The sequence below is a fragment of the Brassica napus genome, chromosome C3 (genome assembly GCF_020379485.1).
Source record: "Brassica napus cultivar Da-Ae chromosome C3, Da-Ae, whole genome shotgun sequence".
NCBI classification, from domain to species: domain Eukaryota; kingdom Viridiplantae; phylum Streptophyta; class Magnoliopsida; order Brassicales; family Brassicaceae; genus Brassica; species Brassica napus.
Window position 1 is genome coordinate 69,783,183 of NC_063446.1, and position 26,705 is coordinate 69,809,887.

A 26,705-nucleotide genomic window follows, 5' to 3' on the forward strand; every position below is an offset into this window, starting at 1 on the left:
GTATTTTAGGTGTTGAGTGATATCTTTCTACAGAATATTCTTTTTGTATAACAATTAAATATCAATTTTTAAAAAAAAATATTAAATTAAAAATATTTGGAAAGTTTCAACATTAATTAGTTCGGAAATCAGTTTAGATATGTTTTTAATTGACAAAAAATAATAAATGTTAAAAGATAGTATTAAGTAGTTTTTCAGTGGCATTATAATGTAATTAATTATTTAGATTTGTCCACAAAGTTGTCTATAGAAAATATGTTTTACATACAATTGTAGTTACCGAAAAGTTGTCACAAATACTATCAACAAAGAATTTTAAAATTCTTCAAAGGTTCAATGTGACTCTCGAATGTGTTGATTAATTAAAAAAAAATGAAATAAGCACCAAAGAATGCAAAAATGTTAACATATTTTACATTTATGATCGTATAAACTAGACATGTCAATTAGGGCCGAAGCCCGTAGCCCGAGCCCGCCCAGCCCTAAAAATTACCGGGCTTGGGCTTCGCTTTATAAGCCCAAAAAAAATTGGGCCTTTCGGGCTAAGCCCATTTGGGCTTTGGATATTTTGGGCTTACGCCCGTTTGGGCTAGGGCCGGTCCGAAAACCCGAAATTTATATTTTAGCGTAAATATTATCATTTTTTCTTGTAATCGAAACTATTATTAGTATTGATATATTATTTTAATATTTTTATTCAAACTCTAATAAAACAAATATAAAAGTTGTTAATGCACTTTATTGTTTCATCATTACAAGTGTTACATTTTAAATTTTACAAAAGTACCTTCTTCTTTCATGTACAACATGTTTTTATTTTCAAAATACAAAGTATGAAACGTTTGACCATGTTTATCATAAATTTTGTTCTCTTATATTTTTTGTTTTAATTGATAATTGATTATTTAAATCTTATTAAATTTGGTTTGTGTATAAAATGTTTTTAAAGCATACGAAAAAATAAAAAAAATTGTGATAGAGAAAAAAATTTTAAACTCACTTTATAAATTTTTTATTTTTTAAAAATGAAACTCTTTTTTTTTAATGAAAATTCACATGTATTAAAACAAATGAAGTGGCAATGACAAATTATTTTTTGAAAAGCCCACAAAAGCCCGAAAAGCCCTATAGCCCTATAAGGGTCGGGCCGGGCTTTGAATTCTAGGCCCAAATAATTTTCGGGCCGGGCCGGGCCGGGCTCAAATATTTACGGGCTTAGCGGGTTTGGGCCGGGCCAGGCCGGGCCAGCCCGAATTGACACCCCTAGTATAAACTTTAAATATTATCGTTATAGGGATCTGATTGGTAATAGCTGTAACTTTAAAAAATTTGCTATAGAAAAACTTTGTAGATAATTGGTTGGACTATAACCGTAGGAACTTTACTGTAGATTTTAGTCTTTAAGATTTTTTTATTTAGCTGTAAAAAATGTAGCTTTAAAATTGATTGCTACAACAATACATTTTCTATTGCCAAAAAGATGGAGCTTTAGAAAATAAGGGTTTTAAAGCCATTTTTTTTTTTTTGCTGTAATAAAAAACAAGATAAAGCATGATTGGTGATTTAAAAGTTGTAAATAAAAATTAAAGCTAAGTAGGGGTTATTGGTTGTTGTATATTAATGGATTTGAAAATCCGAACTAAATCTAGTGTTATTGGTTCTATGATTTTCAAATCTGTATTAAAATCATGTGTTATTGGTTTAATGATTCATAAATTCTATATCAAATCAAGTATTATTCAATCGTACGGATTTACTAATATATTTGATTTAATAATGGATTTGAATGGATTTGTTTTGATTTTTTAGTTAAAAATACAAAGACTCAAATCCGAGAGAAAACTTCCGGATTTGCGTATATGGATTTCTAAATCAATCAAAATATATAAACCAATAACTCCTCCTAAATTCAGTTCTTACAGCCCAACTAATCACTCATTTATGTTGTGACTTTAGATTTTATTGCTGTAATGGAAAGTCCCAAAATATTGATGTAGATATTTAACTCTACAAAACACTTGTACAAGTACAAATGTAGATTTCATTAGCTGTGATTTTTAAAAGTTTATTAAAAGTTTATTAAAGGTTGATTATTATGAATTTAATACTGTACAAATAAGTGGAAGGTATAGACATCACCTAGGAAACTACCAATCAAACACATAATCTCTCCTTGAAAAACCGTAAAGCCTTAAACCTCCACAAGTCCACATCTTCAATAGACATCCATTTCTCGGGAGAATTGCCAAGTGTGACTCAAAACTTGGAGTCAAACCCAAAACAATACCCCAACTTGGGTCAAAGGCAAAAGTAACCTAAAAGGCTATTGAAATTACAACTATCCCCTTGTGACCAAACAAAAAAACGGAATTCTTTTTACGTTTCTACCCCTCGCAAGTCGTCTGTTTAGACGACTTGAAAATAAGTCGTCCAGACGACTTAACTTAAAGTCGTCTGGACAGTTAGTCTTAAACATAATTTAAAAATTTTGTAAAAAATATTTTGATAAGTGAAAAATGGGAATTATGTAATTAACATATGTCTTAGGAGGTATAAATTAAGATATAACAAATTTCAATTGTTTTCAGCATAGATGAGTGAAAGTAGTGAGTCATGATATTCTTAAGTTTATGTTTCATCAACATATGTTGTAGTATTGTATGTGTTCTTAGGGTTAGATTTTGGAAAGCATTAAAACCGTTTTTGAAAATTTTTAAAATTACTTATGCGTGTTCATTTCTGTGTATAGTAAACACTATTTAAGTATAATTTGATTTTATAACGTGGTTAGTTAGTTAATCTAGTCATTTTAGTTTAGGGGTTCATTTTAGGGTCTAGGACGACTTAATATTTTGTCGTCTGAAAACAGACGACTAAATATTAAGTCGTCTGTTGTACATTATCAGCCAGAATAAGTCGTCTAAACCGGACCAAACCTTAAAGTTTACCAATGTAATTTTAAAGCTAACCGGATTATTTACCCAATATATAAGGTGATTTTTTTTTTTTTTTCATTTTTCGCGATATTCAGAAACCCTAACAGTTCTCTCTCAAAGGCGATTTCGAATTCCCACGATTTCCGAACAAACCATCGTTCTCAACATCGGCTATCTATCTCACTTCATTCTCACCGTTGTCGCCGCAGCTTCTTCTAACCCTAGCGCCGCCGATTCCTCTAAACCCTAGCGCCGCCGATTCCTCTAAACCCTAGCGCCGCCGCTTCCACTATTTCCGAACAAACCGTCGCCCTCGCCACCGTGGTCACCAACGTTCTAAACACTAGCGCCGCCGCTTCTTCTAAACCCTAGCGCCGCCGCTTCTTCTCTGTAAACCTTAGCGCCGTTTCTCTGTAAACCCTAACGCCGCTAAGTCATCAATCTCGAGGAAAAGATGAACATAAAACGTTGTCTCTATCAATTTACTCATTCTCACCGTTTCACGTTTATTTTTTCAGATCTATAACCGCAATGACGAGTACTCCAACTCCTTCTGCGACTGGAAGACTTGTAAGTAATTTAAGTCGTCTGGAAAGTCTTCCAACTGGACGACTTAGTAGATGACTTAAATATAAGTCGTCCATTTGGAAGACTTTCCAGACGACTTAATTATAAGTCGTCTACTAAGTCGTCTGGACTTATATTGTTGTCTTTGATTATTTTGCAGACAAAAAGGATGGATATTCCAGAACTCCCCCGTAGGTTATACACATCAGGGGAAGAACCAGAAGCCCACAATAGCATTTCGTATCATACGGATAACAGCAAGTTGCATACTGCTCTTAGGAAAGCTCTTACTGATGACGAATTTGAAGAGCTCAAGGAGTCGAGTTTGGGAGTTTTCATCAAGTTCAAGGAGCAGGGATTTGGTTGGGCTTCAAGGCTGGTTCACTACATGCTCAGTTTCAAGCTGGACATTAAGAAGAAGTATGAGATGTGGTCTCTCGTTGGTCCAGAACCTTTGAGGTTTTCACTGTTAGAGTTTGAAAACCTCACTGGTCTAAACTGCGAGTACATCGAGGACCTTGAGACACCAAAATGTGACGTTACCCCAGAGATGGTTTCTTTCTGGGGGATGCTGGGAGTTCATCTGGAAGCTGGCCCAACTACTGATCAGATAATAGCAGCACTGCAGAGATGCGGGGATTGGTCCAGGGAAGATCGCAAGCGGCTCGCGTACCTCTCCATCTTCACTGGATTCATTGAAGGGAGAAAGTTTTCAACCGCTACACGATCTACTCTGGCAAGGCTAGTGATGGATTTAGAACGGTTTGAGAATTATCCATGGGGGAGAGTCGCATTTAAGGTGCTGATGGACTCTTTGTGGAACAAAGAAATTGCTGGCTGTTACACCGTGGATGGGTTTATACAAGTTCTTCAGGTCTGGACGTACACAGCTATGCCGGAATTGGGTGCTAGTATTGGTGGTCCCAGAGCAGACAGTCCGTCTCCACCGATACTGGCTTACGAGGGCAGCAGAGGCCGCAGATCAATGAAAGCTGCTATCTTGAGTCAGGTATTTACTTCAATCCAAAAGACTGCGCAGACGACTTATTATAAGTCGTCTGGAAGGTCGTCCAGCTGGACGACTTATCGGACGACTTAATTAAGTCGTCTGGAAAGTCTTCCATCTGGACGACTTATTAGACGACTTATTATAAGTCGTCTGGAAGGTCTTCCAGCTGGACGACTTAGTAGACGACTTATAATTAAGTCGTCTATTTAGTATTTTTTTTCAAATATCTAACTCGATTCTTCTATTTACTGCAGACCCGCGTGATCAACTTTGTTGAGAAGGACATTAGTGAAATGTGGCCAAAATGGGACTCTGAGGTTGAGGACCTGCCCGCGGAGAACATCATTAAAGTCATGTATGAGCGGAGACCGTGGAAGTGGACCATGGATTGCTGGGAAGTCACTGGTACTAAGGTCAATACAAAACCTAAGGTTGTGACTCCATCAAAGAAGGCCAAAGAGATGGTTGTGTTGGAGGAGGAGGAGGAGGAGGAGGAAGACAATCCAAGACCTCGGAAGAAAGCTCGTAAAGAGGCTCCTAAAGTGGCTAGTGAAGAGGCTAGAGAAGAGGCTAGAGGGGTGACCAGAGAGGAGTTGGAAATTATGTTCAAGGGCGTAGCTGACTGCATGAAAAAAGGGTTTAATAAGTGCATGAGGGAGTTTAGGAAGTTGTCCGATAGATTGGAAGCTGTGGAGAAGAAGGTTGGTGTCACCAATCAGGCTACCCCTCAAGATAAACAGCCTACCCCTCTTGCCAAAGAAACCGGGGGTAGAAACAAACAGGCTACCCCTCAAGATAAACAACCTACCCCTCTTGCCAAAGAAACCGGGGGTAGAAACAAACAGGCTACCCCTCATGCCAATGAAACCGTGGTTAGTAACCAGCCTCCTCCTCATCAAACCAAACAGCAGCCTCCTCCTCCTCAAAAGAAACAGCAGCAGCCTCCTCCTCCTCAAAAGAAACAGCAGCAGCCTCCTCCTCCTCAAAAGAAACAGCCTCCTCCTCAAAAGAAACAGCCTCCTCAAATCAAAGAGGTTAGTATCAAATCCAGGGTTAACTAGTTGTCCAGACGACTGTAAAAGTTGTCTGGACGACTAGTTGACCCTGGACGACTTAAACGTAAGTTGTCTGGACGACTAGTTGACCACGGAAGACTTAATTTTAAGTCGTCCAGGTCCAACTAGTCGTCCAGACAACTTTTGTTTAAGTCGTCCAGAGTTAACTTGTGTGCAACTTTTATTGCAGAGATGGTTGCCGGAGGATACAGCAACCGAGGCGAACTCGGTAAATAAGACCTCCAAAGAGATTGTTGCTGTCACTTCCACCGATCACCAACCGAGCCTCGCTTCCACCGATCAACAACCGAGCCTCGCTTCCACCGAGCCAAGCGATCCAGTTTCAGAACCGAGCCTGGTTGTATTGGACAAGCGTGCAAAGAGTAAACGAGCGAAGAAACCTGCTCCCACTGTGAGATCTCCTTATACGGCAGAGAAAAAAAAAGATAAAGTGGCAGCCTATAATCCATTTCCGCCAGTAAACAAAGATCGGTTGAAGGAACTCGCTGATTGGTTGAAAACTGATCCGTAAGTGATTGCTTTACCCATAATAGCTTGATTTAGTCGTCCAAAACTGATTGCTTTTTTTGTTTGCAGTCATTATTTAACTAAGACCGAGGACAAACCACGTACATCACCAACAAGGTGGTACCACTTCCTCCGGACAGCCAGAGGATGGCTGGAAGACTGCGTAAGTCTTCTGCACACGATTTAAGTCTTCTGCACACGATTTAAGTCGTCTGGAAAGTCGTCTACTTGGACGACCACGTAGACGACTTATATTTAAGTCGTCTGGTAACTTCTAACTTGTTATATTTAATATGCAGCATATAGATGCTTGGATTAATGTGCTAAGGCAGAGGTATCAGGAGAACCCACAAGCTTTCAGGAGCGAGCGAATGTGCTTCCTGGATCACAACTTTTCCCAGTCTTGGAGAGAGCAGTATCACCTCTTCAAAACATCGGAACCTGATCACAAAGGTTTAGGAAGAGTTCTACCTGGTGGGGCGTCGTATTTTTATGACGGATCAATACCTTCATTTTGCCAATCAAACAAGAAGTGGGGGGAGGACATTGATGATATCTATGCGCCAGTGAACTTGGACGACAAGCATTGGGTTGCTATTTGGATATCGATCCCTAAGAGGCACATAGTCGTCTGGGACAGCATACCTTCATCTAGTGTACCAGACGCATGGGATGCGATAATGGAGCCTTTTCTCCAGATGGTCCCTTATCTGCTTGTTGAGTGCGCAGCCACCGACGAAATACGGGTCAAATACGGGTTGGAGCCATACACATATGAGAGACCGCTGAAAGGTGTACCCACGGCCAACAATGGTGATTGTGGCGTGTACACTGTAAAGTACATTGAATGTCATGCTCTCGGTGTCTCCTTTGACCCTAAAGACTTTGCTAGGTGCAACGCAAAGAAAATGAGGGATAATATGGCGGTGGATATATGGAAGGAGCTTGTTGATCAGCATCTAAAAGAAAATGTGGATGGTGATAAGTTCGTGGGCTTGTATGATTAGATTAGTGTTTGTATTTGAACTTGTCTTTGTATTTGAATATATAAGTTGAACTTGTAAATATATAAGTTGTAAATATATAAGTTGTCTGGAAGATTAGTGTTTGTATTTGAACTTGTAAATATATAAGTTGTCTGGAAGAAATAAGTCGTCTGGAAGGTTTTCCAACTGGACGACTTACAAATAAGTCGTCTAGAAGGTTTGGACGACTTATTATAAGTCGTCTGGAAGGTTTTCCAACTGGACGACTTACAAATAAGTCGTCTAGAAGGTTTGGACGACTTGAAGGGATAGTAGAAGGTAGTCTAAAAATAAAATACACTTGAAGGGATAGTAGAAGGTCGTCTAAAAATAAAATACACTGGACGACTTAGTAGAAGGTCGTCTAAAAATAAAATACACTGGACGACTTAGTAGAAGGTCGTCTAAAAATAAAATACACTGGACGACTAAAAATTTAGTCGTCTGGACGGGTAATCAAGACTGGACGACTTAAATTTAGGTCGTCTGGACAACTAGTCAACTGGTTGTGTACATTGTGGTTTCGTATGGCCAGTTTCCTTGCAGTTTGAGCATCTCCGTGCCCTGTGTTTCTTCCTGGGTTTGTGTCCTCTCATCCTAGATAGCTCCAACCAAGATTGCCATCTTGATTTCTTCGGTCTCCCCCGACCACGCTTTAGTTCTGGAGGAAAGCATTCTCGTTCCTCAATATGTTGTGACACGATAGGATATATATTCTCTGAGTATCCTGCATACAGATAATTCTTTGAGTACAGTGGACATACAAGTGTGGAGATATGCAAACCAGCATGTATTCCAGCAGCTATAGCATGAGAGCAAGGTATTTTCTCCACTCCATAGACACCACAATCACACTTTGCATGTTCCAAATCAACCACACAGTCCATTTTGCCACCTTTGACAAAGAAATGCCATCCATCAATTGGTTCGACCGTCATCGTACCCGCTATCTCTTCTCGAACAGCAAGCAAGTATTCAACACCCCCGCTATGTTCAGTTGTGAGACTCAAAGCATCTTGTCTCCTTTTCCAATACCATTTTCCTAACTTCTGCCTTATGAACTCCAGCAGGAACGTAATCGGAAATCCTCTTGCTCGCTTCAGTGCGGAATTAATAGATTCAGCAATGTTGCTTGTTTTTATGTTGAACCTGTTCCCCTTACAATAAACCCTTGACCATAGCCTGACGTCGGCTTTCTCCAAATACGTTGCAAGTTCCGGGTTTGCACTCCGTATCTCAGCCATGTACCGGTCAAAATCGTAAACCGTGTGAGCATAAGCAGCCCCTTTCACCAAGTACATGAGATGTTTCCCTTTAAACTTTTTGACAATGTTATCTTGAAGGTGATAATAACATATTCCTCGGGTTGCCCAAGGAAACACCTTATCACACGCACTTTTAATGGCCTTGTGCCGGTCGGAGACTATCACCAGAGGCTTGTCATGAGATATACAACTAGCCAATTTTGTGAAAAACCATTCCCAAGAAGGTATATCTTCCTCATCCACGATCCCAAAAGCCAATGGGAATATCTGAAAATTGCCATCTTGTGCGGCTGCAACTAACATAGTTCCTCCATACTTTCCACTTAGGTGAGTTCCATCCACCACAATGACCCTTCTCTGATACTTAAAACCTTTGATAGAAGCTCCAAAAGAGAGAAATAGATACTTAAATCTTTTCATAGAATCAAGTTCTATCGCCGTGATAGAATCAGGATTTGCAATGGAGATTTGCTCGAGATATGATGCCAGACGCGAATACCCTTCTTCTGCTGATCCTCTCACCAATCTTTGTGCATATAACAGTGCTCTGTATGAAGTGGTGTAATCAAGCGCCATGCCAAACATGTTCCTCATTGCATCAGTGATATGCTGCGGAGTTATCCCATCAATGATTCCAACACGATCAATGAAAAGACTACCTACATACTTCGGAGTACAGTGTCTCCGCTGAGCGATTCGGTCTCCCGCTGAGCATAAATGTTTTTCCACATACTTTGTTACCCAAAACGTGTTTGTCCCATGTTTGACACTCGCTCTGACCTTCCATCCACAATAGCTAACCGGACATGTTGCCACAACGAGAGTTTTCGTTGATTTGTATAATTTGAAAGAAAACTTACCCCTCACTGCTGCCAACCGCAGCTCTGAAAGCAGAGCACCCTTGCTAACAAAACTCTGGTTGACATAGATACTGGTACCATTCGATTTTCCTCCTTCAATAGCATTTGTCTTAGCATATGTCTTTTGGATTTCTTCAAAACAAATATTATCATCATCTTCCTCGTCCTCATCTGGAACCTTTCCATAAAGACTGTAATCCCCACCATTCTGATCCGTTTCACCAACAATAGAATTATCAGCATCCTCCTCCCCATTTTCCTCCTCCCCATCTTCTTCCCATTCACCAGCTTCATCATTATCACCAACATCTTCTTCCCATTCACCAGCTTCATCATTATCACCAACATCTTTTTCCCATTCACCAGCTTCATCAATATCCCTTTTCTCTGAAACCGTTTCGACCTTGCTGCGGCTTGATACACAAAGACATACTCTATGGGTTTTGAGTATCTCCAGCAAGTTTCGAACTTGTCTATCACTTGTAACATGAATGGGAAGACTGCCTGGAGCCATCATCATTTCTGCTGGTAATGAGTAGCTAATCTCCACACTCACTGTTCTCATGTCCAGGTTATAATCTTCTTGAGCCATTGCAACAAGTTCAGCATGTGTTGAATCTTCATTCAATAAAAACAATCTTCCTCCTTTGAGATCATCAACCACAAAATCCCAACGGAAATCTCTCAACAACCATTCTCCATACACTGCATGTAACTGAAAAATCATCTGCAAATATTCAAAATAAAACACATTAGTAAACATAGAGAAAAGGGAAATGAAGAAGTTCAATAAACATTGCCGCAGACGACTTAGCATTAAGTCGTCCAGAAGACTTAAAGGTAAGTCGTCTAAAGAGGTCACTTTTGCAATTGAAAATTAAAAGGGACGACTTAATTCTAAGTCGTCCGGCTTTGTTTGTTAAAAAAAAAACTTCAGACGACTTATATATAAGTCGTCTACGAGAAACGGGCTAGTTTTGCATTTGACCGAATCGTGTCAGATCTTTGACTATTTCTGGACGACTTATAATTCAGTCGTCTCTGGGAAAGTTAAAATTTCAATATTTTATGAAAACTTGACGACTTACGTGTAAGTCGTCCTAGGTTAGTTTTGTAATTGAAAAATAAAACTTCATAATTTAACTTTAACCAGACGACTTAATATAAAGTCGTCCCTCCAGAAGACTTAATTTAAAGTCGTCCGGGGAAAGCAAAGTCGTCCAGAATTTTTCCCAATTTTCTGGTCAAACCTTGCTTATCCCGGACGACCTTAAATTAAGTCGTTTAGCTGGACGACTTTCATCTAAGTCGTCTGGAGAAAGTTAAATTTCAAGTTTTATTTTTCAATTACAAAACTAACCTAGGACGACTTACACGTAAGTCGTCAAGTTTTCATAAAATATTGAAATTTTAACTTTCCCAGAGACGACTGAATTATAAGTCGTCCAGAAATAGTCAAAGATCTGACACGATTCGGTCAAATGCAAAACTAGCCCGTTTCTCGTAGACGACGTATATATAAGTCGTCTGAAGTGTTTTTTTTTAACAAACAAAGCTGGACGACTTAATTTAAGTCGTCCGTTTGACCAGAAGACTCATCAGTAAGTCTTCTACATACAGATGACTTACTAGTAAGTCTTCTACGCGAACAGATCTTGAAAAAAAATTCAAATTCGTACCTTAAACTAGGTGAGATGACTTCGTTTGCACACAGGGTCTTCTCCAACCACCCAGAACCTCAAACGAAAGCAACCGTAAGTCAAAACGAAAGAAATATGGCTCTGCAACCATAGCCCATATTTTGAATCAAAAGCTTGAGTTTTTTGGATGAATATAGAGAGAAAGTGAAAGAAATGTTGTTTTTAGTTCATAACAATTGAAACAGAGAGAGTGTAAAGAGATTTACGTGCATTAAAGGGCATTAAAAGCTCCAAACAGTTCGTACAAGGTTGTTGCCACTATTCATTGCAGTGGCAGTATTGTAAATACTTGAAGAAGATGAGGTTGAGACAGTAAAGAAGCCATTTTCGAAAAAAAAAAAAAAAAATGTTAATGGCATTTTCGTAGATAAAGTGCAGGTGTGAGGTTAAAATCTCAAAAAAAAAAGGAGTCAAAAGAAAAGGTTAGTTTTCTGTTTGACTCCAAGTTTTGAGTCACTTTTGCAAAAAGCCCCTTCTTCATCTTCATCTTCTTCTTCTTCTCCTCATCTCCAGTCTCCAGCCACTTTTGACCATGATGACTTCCTCCACCACATCTTCTCCTCCGCTCCTTGGCCTCTCTCCATCCTCGACGACGGTCCTTCACCCGCCTCTGACGCCAGAAACCAGATCACGACGGTTCCTCTCCCTCACCATAATCCAAACGACGTTGACGGCTCCATTCAAGCTCTCTACAATGGCTTCTCCGCCGGATCTCTCCCTTTCCACCTCCCTCAGGCATGATCCCATTTCATCTGTTTTTTAATACCAAACAGAAAACAATAACCAAATGTTGTCATACAACTATCAACACTTAGGGATCGGTAGGAGGACTGATAAAACAAACTCAAACACAAACGCAACCGCATGCGACAGCGACGGCGAAAACTACCACCGGTGGCACCGCGGGCCACCTCAGACTAAACCCAAAGTCCGAGCTAGAAGAGGTCAAGCCACTGATCCACACAGTATAGCAGAACGTGTTCGATCTTTCTCTTCTAGTTTTTTTTTTCCTCCTGATTATTCGTGTTCGGTTACCAAGATAACAGTAGGTAGCAAACTGATCATATATGTTTGGGCTTGATTATTGAAATATTTTGAAATTATGGAACAGTTATGGAGAGAGAGAATTGCGGAAAGAATGAAATCTCTTCAAGAACTTGTCCCTAATGGCAACAAGGTAAATACGCACACGATTTAAATCGTTATTAGTCTTGATTTAGATCTTCTGTGATGCCTCCATGTACATTTTATTTAATACTCTCCTAAATTAAATAATGTTTTATCATATGAATCACACACTGATGTGTTTTAGTCTTGGAGTTCATAAGTTGGACCACAAATGTACTATGAGTTACATTGAGGTTTGGACTTTTATACAATCAAATGATTAAACACTGATTAGCTATCTTACTACTAGATTAAATAATACTTCATTTGTTTCATAATAAGTGTCATTCTAACATTTTTTTCTTGTTACACAAAAAATGTCACTTTACAATTTCAATGCAAATTTAATTTCAGCTGAAAATTAATTACAAACTGCATTAATTTTATAAATAATTTTATTAAATATATTTCAACAATTTTCTTAATCTGTGTAAAAAATGTCATAGTGACAATTATTCAGAAATGGCAATTATTCAGAAATGGGGTGAGTAAATAGTAATGAGCATATGTAGGATCTTTAACAAAGTTTTTTCAATTGTTAAAAACAATAATTAACAGACAGACAAAGCATCAATGCTCGATGAGATTATCGATTATGTCAAGTTCTTACAGTTCCTTGTGATCCCTCTTGCATTTTTTTAGTTATATCTTTTGGGTAGTTAATCATAACTTGTAGACATCTTTTACAATCCATAGTTAAGTTATAGGAAGGTGAACTTTTACATCCATAGTTAAGTTAGAGCATGATTAACCTTACAACTCCATTAGGGTCTCTAAATGACTTTTTTTTAATAATAAACTAGATTCGGACCCGCACAACCGTGCGGATATTAATTTTCATGTTTATATATATTTTACATAATTAGAATATATTTTTAAAGTTACTTATATATTTAAATGTTTATATATAATTATTTTAAATATAACAATTTGATAGATTTCATGCTGTAAGTTGATTGATTATTTCAAATCATCATATATATTGGTATTTTTTTATTATATATATTTTAAAATTATTTTTTATTCAATTATTATGATCATGATCCGTAATTCAAAGCGCTAGATTCCTTTTATCAATATTTTTTTATGTTTATTCATTTAAGATAATAACTATATATATATATATAAAAGTTTAAGATAAGTTAATTTTATACATGAATTATCTAATTTACTAATGTTAACCCGTTCTACCAACATATTATATTTCTAGCATAAATTTTTAATGTTTGTGAAAATAAAATATATTAATTTATCAGTTAAAAATAATTTTATCATATTTAGTTAAATACAATGTTTTATTTTAAAATGATAGATATAACTATAAAATATATATATATATATATATATATATATATTTATGTATAATAACATTAATTTCATTACTAATTACAAAATTAGTGAAAATATGTATATACAATTTTTGATAATTAAGATATTGTTATGATTTTTTCAACACATTTGTTAAGAAAATTAAATATATATATATATATATTTATATTTTAAATTAAAAGATATCAAATTATATTATGATTTAAGTAGTTCAAAGATTATATATTAGCATTAAGGAAATGCATTTAATAAAAAATTTAAATGATGATCCAAATAAAAATATCACACATGAATCAAGGTGAGTTTGTTAACAAATCCGGGTTTTTAGGAGTCGATGTTATATTAGGAATGATATATTATTAATCCATATTATTAGTAATAAATGAATGATCAATGATTTCTAGTGAGGGTCCATTTTTTAAAAAATCACACATGAATTAAGGTTGTGACTTCTGTTTTAATATATAAGATGTTAGTTAAGAACTTACTTAAGAGACACCAACATTTTTGTGTTTCAATGCTAGTCTCTTAATTAACGGTTCTTAAAACAAAGATAGTAAATGAAGATTACAAAACATATATAAAGATAACATACGGAAACGAAACTTCAAAAAATTGAGACAGAGCATGACTTTAGTTTCACACAAAGATAGTAAATAAAGATGTGCTAAATGCCCTCGAAACTATGCTTAATGATCAAAGTGAGAAACATAGCCTATGAGAGGAAACAAACGATGAGTTACGTCTCAGAACTCATTGAGAAACCACACAATTAATACACATAGGACTCTCTCAATTGTAAACGAAGCAGGAGTTTAACTAAAGGGATCATCTTTGTTCATGTTCTGATTCAACACCAATGTCATCCTTGTTTTTTTTCCAGGGCTTGTTATCAGTAACCTCTATAAGTAATGTAAGAGACTAACCTTCTTCTTCATGACAGGCTCAAGCATCTTGATAACGCACATCTCGTTGATGTTCTCGTAATCATCTTGCTCCCTAAAGAAAACAAAACACACAAAAAATAAGGACTCGGTCTCGGTTTCATAGCTTTGGAGAAAAACAATATTAAAACACCAGCAGACATCACACCAATGCATAATCTCCTCTATTAGTTCATACTCACAAACCAACACAAAACTAAAGCCGAAGCTATGAAACTTGTTTTCAGAAAATTCAAACTTAAAATTCATTAACTTTTGAAATACAATGACTCCATGCCATAAGCAGAGCAAGATACATAAACTTAAAATACAACAAGGGAGGGAGGGAGGGAAGCTGAAACATACCCCTCTTTAACCTTGTCAGTAAAGTTGAACATCCTAACCATATCCACAGAGGAAGGAAGGAGAATCTTCCTTTTATGTATTGCAAACATAACCAGCGCCTCCTAGACGTTCAGCCACTGCACCAGTGACAAGACCACCAACCATATCCACCATAAGCACATCCGAGTATGCAGTGACAGTAGCCATTGTTAACAAAAGGGAGCACGCTTGATCATGGCTGGATATTTCTTCAAATAGGCTTCGCAGATACTGGAAAAAACATAAACAACAAAAAAGAATAAGAGAAACTAAAGAAGTAGAAAACAAAAGGGGACATAAAAATGTACAAACCTTCCAGCAAAAGGGCGTCTTAGAAACACCTTTGGCGCATACTTCTTCTGCTTTAAGGAGATATTTTTACTACCAAAACCAAAAACAAGATTAAACGCTAATGGATTCAAATAGAAGCAGAGGGAGATGTAAACTGTAAAGACATTACCTGAAGAAAAGATTAAACGCTAATGTTTTGCTGTTTGCAATCATATCTTCAGTAATCTCATCCCCTTTTGCACCCTCTCTACACATAACAATCAGTGCTTCAATAATCTCACATTAGCAATTAACAGATTCTTCTATATATAAACACCCAGAGAAGTTAAGTCTTGTTCAAACATCTGCATAGCTTCAATCCCTTCAGCAGTGAGGTTTTGAGATTCATTATTGTCAATAAGTTCTCGAACGTTTCTGTAACATCGTATATAAAATTAACTCTGCTACTTTCTGGAATTACCATAACATCAATTCAATCAAATCTATAACCAAACACAAAAACGATTCTTTAATGTGATTTTGAGAAAAAAGACAAAACTTTTTTTGATGGGAAGAATGAGACAGAGGAAAGAACCATCTTCTCCGGTTTTGACTTGGAACAGAGATCCCAAACTGACCTCCGATCAATGGCTTTACCGAGTAATTCCTATTCCCGATTCCAGTCAGCTGCATAGCCTTCACCGGGAGAGACACATAGACGAGAGATGGAGAAGACACAAAGAAGAGAGATGGAGAAACAAAAGACTTCTCCGGCTTTTTTTTTTTAGCGACACAATTGTAACACGTGTCCTCACCTCTAAGGCACGGTTCTTCTACCTCCTAATTAGGAGAAATTCTGTAGGATAACCATTTTTAAGTTTTTGTTACAAAAATAGTCTTTAATAAAAAAAATGACCAAAACAAATTTTATTAAAGGATAAAAATGTATTTTTACCCTAGGATTAACTAATATAGATTTATGGTTTAAAATTAAAGGGTGGAGTTTTAGGATAAGGTTTCAAATTTAAAAAAAAAAAAAAAAAAAAATATTAAAAATTTTAAAATAAAAAAAAATTATTTTGGTCTTTTTTTTCTTGAGAGTTATTTTTGTGACAAAAACTTAAAAATGAATATTTGAGATAATTGCCCTAGATTAAATATAATTAAGGGATCATCCATCATATATATTCTTTTCGGATGAAGTTATTATTTAAGTCGTATCCTCTAATTCGCACGTTCTAATCATTTTCTTACATGATGTTGATGAAGATGATGACGAATAACCATTAGTCCAAAAACATTAGAATGAGAAATAGCCATTTATGTAACAGCTAATAGAAATAGATTTTTAAATTTATAATACAAATAGAAGTTTTCTAAAGAGTAAAACACAAAACGACAAACCAAAATTAGCAATTTCTACTGAAAAAAAGCAAAGGCACGCGTGCTGATTTTTCACTTATTATCTCTCTTCAACAAAGCCTAAAGAAGTAAAGAACCTTAGAGCAGCCCAAATAATAAGAATAAAATAGTGGGTGGATTCCATCATTTTCGTAAGTAAGGGGGGCTTCTGCTGCCTAAATAAGCAGCGATCTTGGGGAGATTTTTTAACTGTTTACGGATCCCACTGATACGTAGCGATCTGCGATTGACGAATTTTTAATTATTATTATTTTTTTAATCAGAGAAAAGAAAAAAAATAAAAAAAATAAAAAAATAAGCACTTAGATTTCGACGGCATAGATTATTAATTAAAAAATATTAAATTAAACAAAAAATAGCTACAAAAAATAAAAACGCTAATTTTAACGATGCTAACACTTTCAGCTAAACCCTAAATCTTAAATTCTAAACCCTATACCCTAAATTCTAAACCCAAATCCAAACCCCTAAACCCAATCCCTATACCCTAAACCCTAATCCTAGACCCTAAACCAAAATTATATACCCTGAACCCAAAAAAATAGACTATAAACCTAAACTCTATACCCTAAACCCAAGCCCTAGACCCTAAACCCAAACCGTAAACCTTAAACCCAAATTATATATCCTAAACCCAAAACATTAACTATAAGTCCAAACGGTAAATCCTAAACCCAAACCGTAAATCCTAAACCCAAAACCTATACTCTTAACCCAAATCCTAGACCTAAAACCCAAATGGTAAATCCTAAACTCAAACTCCAAAGTTAGATGCTATAGGGTTTGGGTTAAAGTTTACGGTTTGGGTTTAGAGTCTAAGACTTGGGTTTAGGGTATAGGATTTAGGTTTATAGTCTATTTTTTTGGGTTTAAGGTATATAATTTGGGTTTAGGGTTTAGGGTCTAGGATTAGAGTTTAAGGTTTACGGTTTGGATTTAGGGTGTAGGACTTGGGTTTAGGGTATAGAGTTTAGGTTTATAGTCTAGTTTTTGGGTTTAGGGTATATAATTTGGGTTTAGGATCTAGGATTAGGGTTTAGGGTATATGGTTTAGGTTTAGGGGTTTGGATTTGGGTTTAGAATTTAGGATATAAAGTTTAGAATTTAAGATTTAGGGTTTATGGTTTAGCTAGAAAGGTTAGCGTCGTTAAAATTAGCGTTTTTATTTTTTGTAGCTATTTTTTATTTAATTTAATGTTTTTTAATTAATATTCTATGTGTTACTTTAAAGGGTGGGTTGAATTTAAAGGTTCAGCAACCTAAGTTCTGTCCTTTTGCCTTTCATGTTTTTTTCAGGATGTCGGTGGGTCCCACGAAAACACCTCTTCCACCTCCACCGAGAATCAGACGACGGCGAAGATGACGGAGCACCAAGTGGCAAAGCTGATGAAGAGGACATGGGAGCAGCGATGCAGTACCTACAAGGCAAAGGCATCTGCCTCATCCCCATCTCCTAAGCCACAACCATCTCAACCGCCACGCGTCCTTCTCGTAAACCATTGATCTCTGCAGCCGTTAAAGATCCTGGCGTTCCTTTGTCACCTCTCTCCGTCCAGTCGACAAACACAGCCACTACATCAATCGTTAACGGTAACGGTGCCTCGTTGGTTACCGTTAAAGACGCTCCCTCGGTTTCCAAGCCGTGATAACAGCCGTTTCCCCTTTTTGAGGGAGTGTGTTAGGCTGAGTCGGATAGGTGGTTTTGGTCAAAGTCTAGAAATAATAATGTTTCATTTTGAGATACGACACCGTATGAGCGTACACTTCGTTTCTGTTTTTTACCTGCTACAAACCACTTTCAATGCCACGCTCGTGTGTTCTCCTTTCTTGTATTAATCTAATATATTTAATGGTTTTTGGTCTATAAGGTTATACACCCTACTAATCCAATCGATTTGGTGTATGTAGTGTGCTCTACTAATCCAATCTAAACGGATCTTAGGGATACATTGTCTAGCTAATCCTCTATTGCATTGGTATTTCTAACTCTGATCGGTGATAACCATTTAGGACAAAGAGCTCAAAAATTAGCATGAGCGTTGACTTCATGTTTTGGTATGACCGTTGGCTTCATGTTTAATTAGGATTTGTTTGAGCAAAAACTAAAAACAAATGGGAAAGGAATCACCGCGAAATTCGAATGTATTAGGCTTGCAAGGAGAGGAATGCGGGACACAGATTTGATTCAACGAGTGGATAGCTACTAACTCCCGTCTACATCCATTCATTTATTTTTGAAAACAATTAAACCACTCGGCTTTCAAAAAGGTTCTCATCCATTTCTAGGGCTGGGCAAAAAACATGGATCCGAAGAACCGAACCAAATCCGATCCGAAAAAGTAGTTACGAACCTTAACCGAAATTGATTAAATATCCGAACGGATTCAAAATTTTGGTATCTAAAGAACCGAAACCGAACCCGACCCGAACCAAAATATCTCGGGTACCCGAATGTAACCGAAATAGATTTATATACCTAAATATAATACATATTTTAGATTTAATATATATTAAAAACATCCAAAATATATAAAATACTTTTAAGTTGTCTAAAATACTTAAAAATATACATAAATAATCAAAAGTAAATGTCTAAAATAGCTAAAATATATTCAAAACACCAAAATACTTAAAATATCTATTGATTTTCTATCCAAATATTCAAATTAAATTAATTTATATGTTAATTTTAGGTATTTTGACATATATTATACAAATTTATATGTAATATATTATTTTGTTTTATAGATTTTGAGAAATTTTAAGCATATAATTTATATGAATATTAAAATTTTAAAAATAATTTAAATGGGTTATCCGAACCCGAACCGAATCCAGAAAGATCCGAACCGAAATTTAGAAATATCCGAATGAAACTGAAATCTTTAAACCCGAAAACCTAAAACCCGAATAAATCCGAACCGAATCCAAATGGATACCCGAACGCCCACCCCTAGGTGTTTCTAAGACGCCCTGTTGCTGGAAGGTCTGTATATTTTTATACAAACCTTAAATGGACCATTTCTTCAAGTACCTTAAATTGGCGCAAACACAACACAATTAAAACAAATACTCTAAAAACTGGTCAACTAGCCTAATTGGTCGACTAGTCCGCGTTGTATCTGGTGGATTTAAGATGAGTCGGTTCTATAAGCAAACATACAGATTAACCATCTAGTTTGGAGGTTATTTGTTTAGTTCAACACCTAATATCTCGTTTTGAAGATTTATCTGTAACAGCAATCCACAAATCCATATTCTATAAGAGGAACTAAACTCGGAAAATGTAAGGCAAAAAAAAAATCGTACATGATGAGAACACACCAACTATTTTGTGTCCAGCTAGTGGATGACTAACTACTTTCAGAGCATTAGTTCAAAACAAAATCATGTCTACTAATTAATCACTTTCATGAACCCTAAATTTAAACCAAGGACAAAATATTATACCCATCTAGAATGTTTGTTATATAGTGTACTTGATTATATCGAGAACACCTTTTCCAAACACCACCTTGCTTCTTATGTTATGATTCCCCTCTGTTAAAACATTAACATTAAATATGAGTAATATATATATATATATATAATCAATCATAATATACTCTCAACTTTTTTATACTCACAACTTTTGCTGCTGTAAAATGAGAAGAATGGCCACATGATCATACCTTCTGCTGTTTCTGAGTCTCTGAGGATTGGATCACTGAAGCACTCTCATGACAGATTTTGTCGTATCATCTTTACGCTAAGACCTAAGAATCAGACACACGTCTTGTTTTAGGTGAAAGACGATAAATCCAACATGAGTGATGTGCAAAAAGTAGTTCACACAAGAACATATTTTAAGATAAGACTACCCTTTTGAATCTGTTGTTTCAAAGAAATAAATTAGAACAAAAGCATGAAAGGGTTTAGCTTTATGGACTAAGGGCAAAAAATCAAAGAAGAAACCAGTCAGATGGCAACTCCATATAAAACAAGGTAACAATACAGGAAACCAGTAGATGTTAGCTAGTCTATTCCCGGCTATTCCAGTCATGCAACTCACCATATAATATGATTTGATTGAGTTCTGGTTAGTGAGTTATCAGCAAAGTTCATTTCCAGGTCTTAGTGTGTAAGCCGTTTTCTTCCCTCATTAATATGCTTGTAGCAAAACAGGAGACAAAACGATTAAAAAAGCATGACACACACCTTCAAACTGACACCATCCACATGAACCAAGTTCTTGACTACAAAAAGCAGAGAGAAATCGACTAATGCCTCAGAATAGAGTAACCAACAAGTGCTCTTGCCAATCTTTAGTTTCAAGTCAAGAAACCCCATTGAATCCACCATGACTGAGAAACGCGTCTCTACATATTATCAACCAATATAAACTGTTAAACTGCGAAAATCAATATTAGTGATTGAACAATGACAAACACATAATGGAAAATGCAAGCAAACTGAGGTAATGACATCAATGTTTCTCCACGATCATCAAACTAAAATTCTCTAGTCAAAATTACTATGTTATTTATTATCAATGATTTTACCTGATTGCTACACTTTCAACGTTGAAATTTTTATACTTGAAGTATCTTCCCACTTGATATTGATCTCATTCTCCTGTAAAAGCAAGCAATTTAGCAAACACAAAATCAGGTTGTCATTATTGCTTTAACGGGCTGTCTTCTGGCATAGGTCTTTTGGTGGTGATGACAGTGCCTAAACCCACAAAACAGGATCCTGTTCAACTACAATAAACTGACTTGCACAGCAAGGATTAAAAACAAATTAATCAGCACTTTTCTCACAATGATATCATCATTAGAGTTGCTTAAACGCTTAAATGCCCTTAGCTCAATAACTTTTCTTTTGTTTTAGTTTACCTACCTAACAATCAGTATAGCTTAATTGCCTAATTGGAGATGCAACAAAAGGAAGATAACAAAGATAGCCTAACACATCAGAATATCACATGGCGCATCACACGTAACTTCAGAGATCTGGTAGAATCTGCCTCTACATCAATCCTTCGTTATGAAAATATGATACTCCAACAAAATATAGTTTGAAATATTTCACAGCATAAATACAATCATCTTTCATTTGAACTCACTGATTGAACTACTTCAAGAACAAATATCTGAATTTAAGAGGATGAAGATAAGCAGAAACAACAGTCATCATAATAACCTAAACCATCACAATCATCTAAACCAACAATAAGTACATGGAATTTCTAACGGCTGCCTTATATAGAGTATATGCATGATTACCATGCTAAGGAAAAGAAGCTGGATATAATACTTAAGACAGTGATGACATACACGGAAAATCTAGGCCTCTCCGCTTGTTATCTGTTTAGAGACTTCATGTATTAGATTCAAGGTGAAGCACTTAAGACACTAGAACATGTAACTAACCAAGTTTACAATTTGATTTCATCAAGCACAACACCAGATTTACAATTTGATTTCATCTCACACAAAACAAGGTATTTTCAATATATATGGTGAATATGATTAAAAACCCAGTTACTCATTCATGGAAATTAACAAAAACACCACTGGTTCTTAAACCATCCAAGAGTGCATTTTGTATCTCAGCATAACCATTGCAAAACTAGGCATCCAATAGACAAAATTTAAAAATATTAGCTTGAAGCAAAACTAATGATCCAACCAGCAAACAGTAATATCAGCTGAGAAATAAATCAGGCAACCTAAGATCAATCATTTCAGAAAATAAAATTCTATTTCTAACATTAAATCCGGCTCCAGTGTTATATATTCCACGACTTCTATTATGGATTTCAAGGTGAAGCACATTAGACACAAGTACCATTACACATATTTCACAATTTGATTTCATCAAACACAACACAAAGACATTTTCTTAATAGAATGTTTGACACAAGTTTAGTAAAATGCCCTATAAAGCCAATATTCCGGAGATAAAAAAAAACACCAACTCATGCTTTTGGTCAAAGAAAACTCCACAAAATCACTGCAAAATTAGGCGTCCAATTAGAAAGCCCTAAGTTTTAATTTAGAAAAAAAAAAAAAGATTAATAGTTAAGCTTGGCCAGCACAACGAAAGATCAAACCAACACGAAAAACATAAGATCAAATACAGTGTACTCTGAAACTTTCATTAAACCAACCATTGCAATAAAAAATAACAGTTTACTTCTTCAGCAGCAGAAGATAACCAATTTCAGTACAAAATAGCATTTTCAACCTTCTTTGGTACCATATAAGATAAACTGTTTTAGTATAAACTAATATTTCGACTGGGAAGAACTCAAAAACCAAGAACAAAATCTATTTCCTAGCAAAATTAGACGCAGAAATAAATAAATTTGCAAGGAAAAAATGATAGTATATATTAAAAAGTATTAGGTATAGGGTTCATCAATCTTTTTATTTTGGATCACAACTTGCAAAGAAATCAATTTAAGCGAATCTCCTCCACCTACTTTCGGGTCACATTCCAAGATAAAACTTCAATGCAAAAACTAGCATTAATCCGTACAAACCTAACACCAAAAAGGAAATTAGAGATGAAAGACTTTTAAGAACTAACAGCTAGATTCAGTGTTTCATTACCAACTGACTCATTAGAAAAATTCATACTTCCATTAATTAAAACGGTACAGAACCAGTGTGTAAATGATTATAAACTGAAAAAGAGATCACCATTCACAAAATTCCATCATTTATGGCTTCTGGTGAAATCTGAAAACCACATCTGGTTTCTAAAAATTTGAAAAGAAAGAAGATAGAAGGAGAAAAACAGCTGCATATATAATCTGAGATTCACTTGCATATAGCTATAAAGATTTTCAGAGAATTTCAGCATGCAAAAATTTAAACAAACAAAAAAAGAGAAGAAAAACTCGGATTATATAAAAAAAAAAAGACAAAGAGACAATCAGTAAATAGTTAATTAATCTTTGAGAAGAATGTGTACCGGTGGGGGTTCATGATCATCAAAACTCGCGCTTTTCCTAGATCCGGTAGAAGAAAACAACATAGCACACTTCACAAAATCTGATATATAAATCTGAGCTTTACTCCACCAAACTGCTTGAGAATGATAATGAAAAGGCGACAGTCTTATCCACATCACCATTCCAGTGAACAACAAAAGAGATGATAAGAAGGTAAGTGATATGTAGATGATAAAAAGGCCAACAAAGTTGAGAGAAGAGAGAGAGAAAGCGAGAAGTCAGGCAACTGACAGAAAGAGAGGTGAGCACGCACACGCAAAGTTATTGACACATAACAGTGCCTTGCAAGTGCTCACTCTCTTCTGTCAGTTTTCTCTGTTGCATTTCTTCTCTGTCTTCTAGCAACTTATAATTAAACAAAACCCACATAGATTTTCTGTGCAAAAAGACTCAAATTCTCTCATCCTCACTCCCCGTTCTCACAGATCTCTCCAAACCCTAGTGAACACAGAGATCTAGCTGTTTGATGAGTATTGCTTTCTGCCAATGGCGACATAGTCCGTATATAAAGGGGGGAGAGAGAGAGAGAGAGATCTTCTTTCTTTTGTTTTGTTTTGAATTGTCCAATCCTTGGCTCGTTGCTAAGAGTTCTACAGAGTTTCAAACACGTGTTTTATAGTGACTGGGTAGAAGAGCACACCTGGTCTGTAAACCGGCTTTTCAAAGGTGGCGCGTGTGTAACACAGCCGGCGAAAAGGCCATATGTGTTGTGTGTGACTACTTTTTCCCTTTCTATTAATTTGATGAATTAAACATTTAATTCTGTTGTTCATATAAGCCACCCTTTTTATGTATTACGGCCCAATCTGCTACAGATTCTACTCGTGAATATGTGGTTAAGAGTAACATTCATTCTTGTTCCTTGGCCCTTCTCAAAGAAAACGTTTACAGCTTCAAAAAATGACAAATTGTTTAAGCTTATAAGTTTAACTATTTTTTTTTCATTGCACTGAAAGAATGCTTTTCACCCTAAGATTGTTTAGTTTCCTAATTACAACTACCATTAGGTATAACAACAGAGAAACATAAAAAGTCAAAAGCTCTCTGGCTCAGTTTCCAATGTCAAACCCGTGGGCTACAGGTAGCCGCTCCTCCGCCTCGCCTCCGTCGTCTTGTACCACCGGTGATAAGAGAAACCTTATCCCCCCAGACCCACCTGATCCTCTCTCCCATCTTCCCTTAGCTCAGTATCCTCCTCTCTCCCCAACCATTCCTTCCCGCCGTTCCAGAGCAATAGCTTTCTCAACTGTTGCTCCTCTACTTTCCACCCCAATTGTCCAACAGATATCTGCTGGTCTCTCTACCACTGATATTGCTCCCTGCAATGTCGATACTGAAATGGTCTTGGAAAATGCATCTATTGTAGATCCACAAACCAGATCTGAAGCAACTGTTGATAACACAATAGCTCCTCAGCCCCAAACAACAACTACTGTAGCTAGCTTTACAGATCTGACTAATACCTCATCTGAAACCTTTACTGTCTTGCCGCCAAAGCCTACCTCCCCTATCCAAACAAATAAAGCATCCTCCTCAACTCCAACTGTTGCTAGTGTCTGTTCTGATGCTGCTCCTTTGCCTTCTGAAAAAACCACTGCCCCCCCTCCTCTTGCCTTTGATCGCCCTCAAACCTCTGTTAAACCTCTGCCCCTTCCTCCCAACCCTACTCTTGTGGAAAAAATTCGCAGATTTGAAGATAAAACCCTAAAAAGAATAGCACCAGCCACCATTTCAGCGTCGGGAAGACCGACTGTCATGATTCCGGATACTGTCTTCCAAAAGGGAGCTGATTTACACAAGGATTTCATTGTCTGTGTCTTCAATGGCAGATCCCCCCCCCCTTTAGTCAGATACAAAGTGTTCTTAACCACTTATGGGGCAAGGGAAAGAGATTGGAGATTCATAACAATCCTTATTCCCGAAGCGTTCTCGTTCGCATTACGAGTGATTACTTGAAGCAAAAAATCTTGGAAAAAGGATACTGGTATGTTGGTGACTCCTTGTTCCACACTCAGCAGTGGACATCTACTACTAGGTCTACGGCACCATCCTTCTCATCAATCAAAATTTGGGCACACCTTACTGGTATTCCTCTTGATCTCCGTCACCAGGATGGTCTCAGTCTTGTAGCGGACCTTGTAGGTGAACCTAAAGAAACAGATGATTTCACAAAGAACCTTGTTAGCCTTACTCTTGCGCATGCCAAAGTGGAAGTTGATCTCACCAAACCTTTACCTGATGTTGTTGAATTCACTAGACAGTCTGGAGAGGTTGTTGAAGTTCTTGTTGCTTATCCTTGGCTTCCTCCTACTTGCTCCCATTGTAAAGAACTAGGGCATATCGCAAAGAACTGCCTCCTTATTCCTCCTCCTCAGAAGGCTCCTCCCCCTCCTGCTCCACGAACCAAAACTCCTCCTGCTACCAAAGAACCACCAGTACCTAACCATCACCATTCCTCCCAATCAAAATCTACTGCCAAACCTTCAGCTAAAATAACACCTAAAAATCCCACTCCCATTAACCCTCCAAGCGCTCTTCCCTCTGCTACAACTACTCCCTCTCCAAAGCTGAGCTCCTATTCGCTTCCACTTGATCCTAAATCTGTTGTACCTCCTGCAATCCCCATGGAAGCCCCCTCTGATAGCCGCTCCTCTTCCTATTTCTCCACTCCTAAAAAATTAAAACAAAAAGTTTATCAATTCTAAACACTTCTTCACCCATTTCCTTCTCATCTGCCAGTCACCCTACCTTCAATATACCCAGCCCCTCCTATCAACCTTCCCTAAAACGCTCCCGTTCTGACCCCTCTATCTCCCCCCCGAACTCCTTAAGCCTCCTCTCCAGCTCCTCCAAACCCCCCCATTTACCCTCCCCCCTCTAACCATTTCTCTCTTCTGGCCACTTTAGACTCATCCCATCCTATGGGTGAGTCTAACCCTTCTTCTTAATGTGTACAAAACTATTTTTTTGGAATGTCCGGGGTATAAATGACTCGGGCAAGCACACCCCTTTTTGTGATTGGATTCGTTTCCATAAACCCTCTTTTGGTGTACTACTAGAAATCCATATAAAAGATCAGAATGTTACTAACCTTATGTCTACTTTGTGTCGGGGATGGAGATATGCATCTAATCATGACTCTGATGAAGATGGTAGAATAATAATTGTCTGGAAGGATGATGTTAGCGTCACGGACATGCACCAGTCAAGACAATCAATGACCTGTCAAGTTACTCTTCCAGGTATTGTTCCCTTTATCTAC

The 26,705-nt window shown here is 36.8% G+C and overlaps 1 protein-coding gene and 1 long non-coding RNA gene across 11 annotated transcripts; both read right to left on the bottom strand.

The window, feature by feature from the left end:
* Window positions 1-11,140: 11,140 nt before the first annotated feature.
* Window positions 11,141-15,835, bottom strand: LOC106390023. Of its 10 annotated transcripts, none has more exons than XR_002657355.2 (6): window positions 15,614-15,806; window positions 15,382-15,453; window positions 15,209-15,286; window positions 15,061-15,129; window positions 14,731-14,979; window positions 13,999-14,440 (listed from the first exon to the last, which is right to left on the bottom strand). XR_002657355.2 is itself a non-coding variant. In XM_048750468.1 (5 exons), the coding sequence occupies exons 1-4, from the start codon at window positions 15,709-15,711 to the stop codon at window positions 14,919-14,921; spliced, it is 342 nt and encodes a 113-aa protein (XP_048606425.1). In that variant the 5' UTR covers window positions 15,712-15,816; the 3' UTR covers window positions 13,999-14,440; window positions 14,769-14,918. The 10 variants fall into 10 exon arrangements, 2 of the variants coding, with proteins under 2 accessions (XP_048606425.1, XP_048606424.1); XR_002657356.2 differs by having other exon boundaries at window positions 15,657-15,801; XR_007320514.1 differs by adding an exon at window positions 11,141-11,697 and having other exon boundaries at window positions 14,368-14,440; window positions 15,209-15,826.
* Window positions 15,836-19,654: 3,819 nt separating this feature from the next.
* LOC106390022 lies at window positions 19,655-23,395 on the bottom strand. The gene is made up of 4 exons (XR_001278178.3): window positions 20,982-23,395; window positions 20,638-20,798; window positions 20,112-20,195; window positions 19,655-19,980 (listed from the first exon to the last, which is right to left on the bottom strand). It is a non-coding gene; the product is annotated as an uncharacterized LOC106390022 (long non-coding RNA).
* Window positions 23,396-26,705: the final 3,310 nt, after the last annotated feature.

Bases quoted from the DNA above. Each gene is read 5' to 3' on its own strand.
- LOC106390023 (XM_048750468.1), bottom strand. From the start codon at position 15,711: ATGCAGCTGACTGGAATCGGGAATAGGAATTACTCGGTAAAGCCATTG. The intron at 15,130-15,208 runs GTAATGTCTTTA...TGGTTTTGGTAG, and splicing joins GCGTTTAATCTTTTCTTCAG to TAAAAATATCTCCTTAAAGC. The intron at 14,980-15,060 runs GTTTGTACATTT...TGTTTTTTCCAG, and splicing joins AGACGCCCTTTTGCTGGAAG to TATCTGCGAAGCCTATTTGA.